The 9,101-nt window shown below is 39.7% G+C and overlaps 2 protein-coding genes across 2 annotated transcripts in view; one reads left to right on the top strand and one right to left on the bottom strand.

Moving 5' to 3' along the window:
- Positions 1-9,101, bottom strand: part of LOC118745297 (spondin-1) — a 19,900-nt gene that overhangs the window by 5,207 nt on the left and 5,592 nt on the right. Inside the window, exons 2-6 of the mRNA XM_036478823.1 lie at positions 1,011-1,405; positions 613-943; positions 432-562; positions 144-369; positions 4-89 (exon numbers count right to left, since the gene is read on the bottom strand). Coding sequence (XP_036334716.1) covers positions 4-89; positions 144-369; positions 432-562; positions 613-943; positions 1,011-1,405 — 1,169 coding nt within the window. The remainder of the gene's footprint in view (positions 1-3; positions 90-143; positions 370-431; positions 563-612; positions 944-1,010; positions 1,406-9,101) is intronic.
- The window catches only part of LOC118744861 (protein teflon), an 8,040-nt gene continuing 4,861 nt past the window's right edge, over positions 5,923-9,101 (top strand). The window contains exons 1-4 of the mRNA XM_036478247.1: positions 5,923-8,471; positions 8,532-8,579; positions 8,639-8,692; positions 8,747-8,791. Of these exons, the coding sequence (XP_036334140.1) occupies positions 6,099-8,471; positions 8,532-8,579; positions 8,639-8,692; positions 8,747-8,791 (2,520 nt within the window). The 5' untranslated portion in view covers positions 5,923-6,098. The remainder of the gene's footprint in view (positions 8,472-8,531; positions 8,580-8,638; positions 8,693-8,746; positions 8,792-9,101) is intronic.

The following is a 9,101-nucleotide window of genomic DNA, read 5'->3' as shown; positions in this document are numbered from 1 at the left end:
TACATATAGACGCGTGCGCATGCGAATACCCTTACCGCAGGTTACGGAACAAGGGCTCCACTCGCTGTAACCCGTTAGCTGACATTCAGCTGCAATGAAAAATGTGTAAATATTTGAGTAAGAACTTGAAATTATTTTCTTACGTCTCGTATCCTGTTCCTCAGCATCATCAGATACGTCCATTTTCAATGCCTCCAAGAAATTGTCATCACAGCTCCTGGAGATGATTTTCTCGCGCCTAATGTATAATCTTGCCAATGGCGTCATTTCGCTACTTTTTGGGTTATAAAAGGGTGAACGGGGATCCTCTGGATACATGGTGGTAATACGATACATGCGCTCTCGTGGCTGTGTTTCCGCATTGGGTGACTACAATGGGGGAATGGTAAAGGACCTTTGAATGTAACATTGAAGGCTAATTAAATGATTACCATGTAAGTGATGCCACTGTCAGTGCCCGCATCCCAAGGGTAGAGATCGAAGTCTAATGATTCCTTCCATGAACAATCTTCGGTACATAAATCAACACCACTAACGCCAACGACCCAGTCGGGAGAAGGGCCTAAATGTAAGATTTTTAAATATTTCTAAATCAGTTTTTTTTATACCCACCAAACATTGATACCAGTGAGACCTTTGGATGCGTACGGTCTACACGGAATTTCGACGAAGTATTCGTATTTACATTCGGATACCACAGTCCAGCAGCTTTTATAAGAGTTCTCAAACGTGGGCCTCTAGCACGTAGTTCAGTTTCCAAAGAAGTCGGCGATCCAAATTCAGCTAATAAGCGGAAACCATCGGTAGCTATATGATGCTCACCCCAGAACGAAAAGTTTGCCTCATGAGATGCGCCAATTACGTCTGAGAAATGCGTCAACCAAATGGCGAACGGATAATCCTTGGGATGTGTTTCGTTAGACCAAATACCTTCGAAAACGAACTATAAATTTAAAAAAAAAGCAAATTAGTAGCTGGGTTTATTATATTATCAATATCCACAGTCTTACATTATACTTAGCTTCGTCACAAGCACAGCATTCCTTCTTAACTGTATGCACGTTGGTTTTTCGCTCGCAAACGACCTGCGTTAACTGCCCCTCGTCGGAGTACCACGCACGAGGTCCTTCGTATACCATAGCTGATATGGAAACGCAACCAGAACCAGCTGCCGGTGCTACCCACATAACCTGTATTTCAGTTTTCGGTAAGTCTTCGGCCTCCTGAACGGTATTGACGCAACGGTCGCTAAACTTTGTAAGCGCGTCACTAAAAAGTAAAAATCGTCCAACACGCTTTGGACTGGCGGATTGTGCTCGCTGGCCAGCAGTGTGAGCCTCAGCAGTGATTGTGAAATGTGTAAAATGCTGAACCTTTTCATGGGTTCGAGCGCCGAGCAGCAAAACTGAAATTGGGCATAATAAGTTCGATTAATGTGGTTCGAATGGACAGAAACGCTCGAGCTCTGAAAGTATTCAATGCGGGTCGCTATGCTGGTAACAGAGGAACAGGATGGCCCACCCGCGTCGAAAAGGCCAGGTGGAGGATGCCTTGACTTTACTTGGCATTTTCATTTGGTATCAGTTGGCACAGAAGAAAACCGACTGGTGTGCTTTGTTGAACTCGGTCAAAATCGCTTAGGAGGTTACAGCGCCAATCAAGAAAACGAAGAGAATGTATTAGACTAATGGGCTTTTTGATATTGAGTTAATTTACGAAGTTCTTATCTCACCTGCTTTCTTAAAGCAGAAATCACTCGGTAATCACAACTAATCGTCCTTGTAAGGACTAACCAGCGGCGACTGGATAAATGCAAAGCCGAAAATATAGTCCTTCTGGAACTTATCATTCCAGATTTTTAAAATTATATATTTTCTTCAAATATTTTGCAAAACTTTGATAAGTGTAATAACCCGGAAACGCACCAAATTCGTATAAAATATTAGTTAAAACAATTCAGCCAAATTTATTGAAAACTCAATTAACAACGTAAAACATCTGTCTCCAACAGCTTTTCAATTATCAAGGTGTATTAAACAAGGTGGTGTTGGGGCGACAGCTGAGTTTTTCGCCGTGGAGGCCATTACGTCAAAATTATGTGTTTGTTGTAACTCATACCAATGACAGTATGGACATCAGCGTATAATTTGTTAGTGTAATTTTTTACTTATATACGGCCAACACCACCTTGTTAAATACGCCTTGTCAATTATCTTTCTATTTTCTTAATGACAGAATATTCTACGATAGTAATGATCAATAAAAACTTGATTCAATTGGTAGCATCGACAGGTCTCCACATCCCTCCAATGTTTTTTAACTTCAGAGTCAACCACGGGTTAGGGACCTCCGGCTCTACCGGTTCCACCATGGATTCAAATCCCTGAAAATCAGTAAGTGGCAAATCACCCTTATGCAAAGGTGCCGTACTGTCGTTAGACTTTGACGTCCTGGGAAGCTTCTTTAAATGACTGATGTTACGCCTGTAGACTTTATTATCCTTACGAATTGTGACATCGTTTCCTTTCCGTTCAACCACTTCAAATTCTTCCGCCCCAAACGTCGGTGTCAATTTGTTTGGAAAAACTACGTTCCGCATTAGTACTCTATCTCCAATCTTTATATCGCTCTCTTTTGCTCTGCGATCTTTGTCTGCCTTCTGCCTTCCTTTTTCTTTATTTTTCTTTCTTTCTTGTAGTCGGTTCCATTGCTATGTGCTATTCGCAGGCGCTTAACGATCGATCCATTCATATTTTCTACCCCACCATTTGCCTGTGGCCAGTATGGTGGAGACGTTATAATTTCAATGTTCTTGTCTGAACAATAAATTTTGAATTCATCACTGACAAACTGACGACCGTTATCAGTAGTTATGAATTTTGGGGTAGCCCAGTCTCGAGAAATCTTCATTTAGAAAATCAATTATAGCGCTGGACGTAATTTTCTTCAAAAATTTTACCTCCTGATATCTGGAATAATAGTCAATGACCACAAATATAAAATCATGATTAGGCAATGGTCCCAACAGGCCCATTGCCAGGCATAACCATGGCCCCTCCGGCAAAACACGACGGGTCATTGGCACCGGGTGTGACCAGTAAACAGTCGCGGCAATTCTTAACATATTTCTCTACATCTCGATCAATTAAAGGCCACCATACCTTTGAACGTACGCGCCGCTTCATTACTGTCTCTCCCGGATGGCCTTCATGTGCAATCGCTAAGACCCGTCCTCTTAATGGAAAAGGTATAACTATTTTGGTTCCTCTTAGTAGGATATTTCCCAAAGTACATAACTCAAGTCGAAATGGAAAAAACTTATTCGAAGTATTCAAATTCCATGAATTATCTTTCAGATTTACACCGCTTCGATCAATTCCGGATCGCATTGATTCTGCTCTACGATTTCAAGAATAGAGAGAGCCCGCGGTTTCTCCAATTATCGAGCAAATGCTGCTTTCAGATTGTTGATCGAATGGTACAGAATTTTCAATTTTAAACAACCTAGACAACGAGTCAGCAATATTATATTTTCCCGCCTGATATATGATCTTAAATTTAAACGATTGAAGGCGTAGCACCCCACGCTCAATGAGAGCAGGCGGCTTTGACATGGGCTTGAAAATCGTTTCTAAAGGCTTATGGCCCGTCACCAGTTCGAACTCAATGCCGGCTAAGTAATAGAAAAACCGTTCTACACCCCAAACTAATTCGAGACTTTCCTTCTCCGTTTGTGAATACCTGCGTTCGGTCTCCGATAAACTTTTGCTTGCAAAAGATATCACTTGCGGAACATCATTGTCAAATTGTAGTAGAACAGCTCCTAGAGCTACCGGACTTGCGTCAGCTATTAAACGGGTGCGTCTCTTCGGATTAAAATACAATAAAGTTGGCATTTTAGTTAGCTGTGTCTTCAGCTTCTCAAAAGCATCGTTTTGACGTGGACCCCAGATGAACTTCGCGTCCTTTTTAGTCAAACCCCTGAGGGTTTCTGTTACGTCAGCTAAATCTGGGATGCATTTCCCAAGATATGTTACCAAACCCACGAAACTTCTCAACTCTTCCTTGCTAGTCGGGGGTCGTAATTTCATTACACTGTCAATTTTCTCCGGATCAGGATTTATTCCCTCGTTAGACAAGATATGACCCAAAAAATGCAGCTTCCCCGTCTTCCAAATACATTTTTCCTCGTTCAACAACACATTCGCTTCTTTAAAAACATACAGCACATCCTTCAAGTTTTTGTCATGTTCGCTCTCCGTGCTCCCAAACACTATAACGTCATCCAAGTAGTTCAAAACAGACTTACATGAAGCCAAAATACTCTCCATAGTGCTTTGGAAAATTTCTGGCGCTGAATTCACCCCAAACAATAACCTTTTGTATCTGTATAATCCCTTTGACGTAATGAAAGTAGTTATTTCCCGACTCCCTTCGTCCAGTTCTAGCTGGTGATATGCATTCTTGTGATCCAGCTTTGAAAAATATCTAGCACCTTGAAGTTTAGTCATAAACGAGTCAAACGTAGGAAGCGGATAGTTTTCTCTTAAAATCGCCATATTGGCACGCCGCATATCAATGCATAAACGTATATCCCCATTTCCTTTGAATACGACTCCCACCGGAAATATCCAAGGACTAGGACCTACAACCGGCTCTATGATATCTTGACTTACTGCTTCGTTTAACTTTCTTTCAACTTTTTTCTCTAAAGCAGATGGTACCCTGCGCAGGGGTTGTTGGACCGGCTTCGCGGCCTTATTATATGACAATGAAATTTTAATGCCCTTAATTTTAGGAAATGTTTGGTGATCTTCAATGTGATTGACTCCACGGCCTAATTTCAGAACATTCAATTTGATAGCAGTATCTCGACCTAGAAGTGATTGACTCCCATTCTCAATAACATAGAAGGTGGATATTAGATTCTACTAAACTACTCAATCCTCTCCTATTACAGCCTCGAAAACAGCAGTAATTTTGAGCGGTGCATACCCAGCATACGCGCGAAACTGATTTTCAGACTCAGAACGAATGTTCCAAATGGTGGCATGTTCCTTGCAGAGATAGTCCCAATCTTCCTCACTCAACAGATTATATTGTGAACCAGAATCAATCAACATCGAAATCTTCCGGCCTCCTTTATAGCACTCTATCATTTCATTCATATGCCCGCTAAAATTGCTTACTACTTATGGCTGTCAAACAATCGAATTGCCTGCAATAGATGTCAAGCAATAAGCGCTGACTTATATTGCAGCACATGAGAAATAGGCGGTCTCCATTGGAAATATATTTTGTGACATAGTTTTCACGACATCAGTGTTTTCCTGTGGAGACAGGGCCTTAAGAGCCTGTGTGAATTTCTAGAACATTCAGATTTTAACAATTTCAGCACCACAAAAAACTAGAGCTTTCGCACGGGGGTTGTTTGGTTTTTCAACTGTCAAAGTTTTACTTTGCATTTGGCACAGAAAATTTCAATTGACTTGTACACCAAACTAAGGTCGGTGTTATGCAGACAAATTTTTGTTTGCCAAATTAAATGGCGGCTGCTTAGTTTGCTCGGAGGTGGTTATGTCGAGTTTGGCACAGTGTTGCACGTTCATTATGGTTTTCATGGCTATTGCCAACACGAAATGAGAATTTTGTGTATAGCAACACATAATATATATATATAATTTATATATAAGTTTTGTATATGACAACGCCGAATTTGCTGCAATTTGACCAAACAAAATTAGTTTGCTGTGAGAGTCGCCAAACTCGCTCTCTCCGAGTTTGCTGCAACAACAATTGCACGCAGTTTACCAAACAAAATTTCTGCATAACACCGACCTAAATTGTTCTACACCGTCAAACTGCGGTGCAAGGTTATTGATTGGAACACAGCCTTATATGACTTCTAAATTATTTTTATTGCGTTATCCATCACTGTGATTGTAAGCAGCTGTTTTCAAACGACGCGCGACGCGTTCCCCTTTGAAAGTGCAGTTGCTTTGGTTGGTAGTCCCGTTGGTTTTGTTCAAATTTCTTCAGATTGGATCAATTGGTCGCTAATTGCAATTAATATTGGAAAACGTATCACTCATACTGAAATGGAAAGTGCTCCAAATGAATTGAGTGATTTCGACAAAACGGAATTGGTGAGATGTGGAGAAATACTTGCATCTTCCAAACAAAAGGAATTTTGGTTTGGTTGCGTCCAATGCAATGGAGTCTTCTCACAGATGCCCACTTTTGCACGTCATCTACAATGGGCACACCAGTCTGATGAGTTACTTGGTGATGAAATTAAGCTTAAGGATATGAGCGTCTACACCGTAGAGGAATTGTTGAGCTATAATGATGCTACCACGAATGTCAACGGAGATGTTTCAACTGATGCAGGGATCGGAAAATCCAACGCAGACGACGATAATGATACAGGAATCGACAGCGATGTGGAACTAGAAAAGGAGATAGAAGAATTATTGACTAGTATGGCTACTACAGACACGTCCAGCGGTCATGATACTGAATGTTCCCAAAGTGATTCTGGCGTTGAAAGCAGAAATAACACTGATCAATATTATAATGCATCAAATCAATTAAATGACATGCATTACAAAAAGGGCCAAAAAACCGAAGTTGATATTTTGGTGGAGAATATTGGGAAAACTCCTTTTGACGATGAAACAAACAATTTACAAACTACCGTAGAGGTTTTGGAATCGGAAGACTTTGATAGTATGGAAGATGATAGCTCTTTGTGTCCAGAGGAGACGATTTCTACAACTGAATCCTTAAGCAATGTAGGTGAGTCTACAGATGATGGAATACATATGAATTATGCTGAATCAAGTATTGAAAAATCATCAAAAGTAGAAGAAAATTATCAAGCCTGTGAAGAGGAATTGTACTATCGCATAGGCGATGAAAAACGGTCAACTGGCCAGGGTGAAAAAACGACTTGCAAAGGCAGTATTTTTAAAATCCTTAATAGTAACGAAGAGGGTATATTCAATACTGAGAATGTAAACATAAATAAAAAAGATCAAGGTAATACTGTAATTAAAGAGCACGCGTCGACAGTTAAACATGAAGAGAATTTACTTGGTTTGGACAATGAACGCTATGAAGAATTAGATATGCTGAGCAATGGAGAGATAGAATGTGGGCGAGATATTTTCGAAGACTCACCATTCATAAACGTGGTATTATTGGGTGTTGATGAACACGTGCAAGACGAGGACCCAAAGAATGATGATTTAAGCTATGTTCCTAAATCTGATGAGTTGTCGCATCAAGATGAACAATCTACTACCAAACGGGGGCAATGCGAAGAGCCTTATGTAATTGCAGAAATTGACGATGAATTGGCAGAAATTCAATTTTCAAAGGAAGAAATAGATCAGATGAAATCGTGCATGCCTGATGTGTCTCTATTCAACGTAAAAGAGACTGAATTGGATTTTAAAATAAGCACAACAAATCTGAGTGGTTTTCAAATGGAATATGTGGGTTTCAACGAAAGCGCTGCATCGAACGAATGTGCTTTGTCAAACGTGGTGGAGGCCGAGGTTGCCGAGGAGCCTCTCGATCTTAGCTTCGACAAGAACGCGCTGGTAATTGACGTTCAATTGCAAGACAACTCGGAACTGTTTGGTTGCGCTAATAATGCGGAAACATCGCTAGATTTAATCACAACACAAGAAGACATGTTAATGGCAAATAAGTCGATCTCTACTGATAACACCAATCTATCAATTGAATACAACAAAATGCATTGTTGTCAGAGCATAGAAGGCCATCGATTGCCTCCATTTTCAAAAATTTTTAGAAACACTGCAAACACCTTGAGAGCTAACAACGGATTTCTGGCGCAATCTACACCTAAGCAAAAACAAGCGAATTCATCTAATAATAAAACCGTACATCTTTTGAAACACTCTGCTCAAACGGTCTTAGATGAAAAAAATCCTCAAGGTGCAAACGAGTTGGCACAAAATCCTGAAGACGTTGAAAATGTTACTCCATCGCCAAAAAGCAGCGATATACGAAATTGTCCCCAGCGGAAGTGCAAAATTTTGAAGCGATTTGGAAAGTCATACGAAAAGGAAAATAAACCCAAGAAGAAAAAAACGGATATTCTTATTACCAAAGAAGATGTTGAAGCAACAGATTCTGTCGAAAAACCAGAAATACAAATTTTGAGCGTTGATATTGTAGTTCCAGGGGAAATTACATTCACTAATAATTCGTCTCCAATTAAACCAAAAACTGAGGAATACCGAGCTGTTGAAAAGCTGGTAACTCGAACCGAAAAATGTGAAACGATCGCATGTAGCGACAAATCCCAATATGCAGCTGACAGCACCAGTGAGTATCCTGCAACGTCTTTTAGTGAAATCAACTATACTCCAGAAGATACGCTAAATCAATTGAAATTAGATGCTGCTACTGATAAACATCTGTTTGATTCGATAATGGTACCTCTTACTTAATTAAATGTTTCTGTTTGGAAGTAATGTTAGTTTGTTTCCTTTCAGCAAAATAGTTTAAACGATACGGCCCAGTTAAATTGCAATATTAACCAGGTAATTTAATACGGTTTATAATTTGTGAAATTAATACCAGTTTGTTAATTTTATTTTAGTCATCATTGATTGACGGAAACAGTTCATTGGATGAGAGCATACCCTCTACCGCGGTAAGTTGTATATAAGCTAACAGTTGCAATTGTTAAAATATTTTCCGTTTACAGTCTGAGGAAGAAAGGGAAAACTATGTGCTTCTACGATCTATAGGGGTAAGCAAACAACTAAAATTGTCTATGCTAGAAAATATATCGAGCCCTAACCGATAAAATAACGTAAGCATCTAGATCAGACTTTGACTTTGCTAGTGTGTTGGTGAGCACAGAGTAATCGTAATGCACTGTGGTGAAAAGAGTAAAATTTAAAGACCAAATGTGTTAACAGTGCAATGTGTCATACAGTGCCGGTCAAAAATGGATGAATGGTGCTTCGTTTTTAATATCTACAATGTTTTTCAAGCTTTTTTTTATATATTTTTATAATAATAATATTATATTATGGTTCATATATATATATATATAT

Source organism: Rhagoletis pomonella, unplaced genomic scaffold, assembly GCF_013731165.1.
Source record: "Rhagoletis pomonella isolate Grant_MI unplaced genomic scaffold, Rhpom_1.0 Rhpom_scaffold_00008, whole genome shotgun sequence".
In the NCBI taxonomy this organism is placed as follows: Eukaryota; Metazoa; Arthropoda; class Insecta; order Diptera; family Tephritidae; genus Rhagoletis; species Rhagoletis pomonella.
The sequence above is the reverse complement of the archived record's forward strand: the minus strand, read 5'-3'. Positions and strand labels throughout refer to the sequence as shown.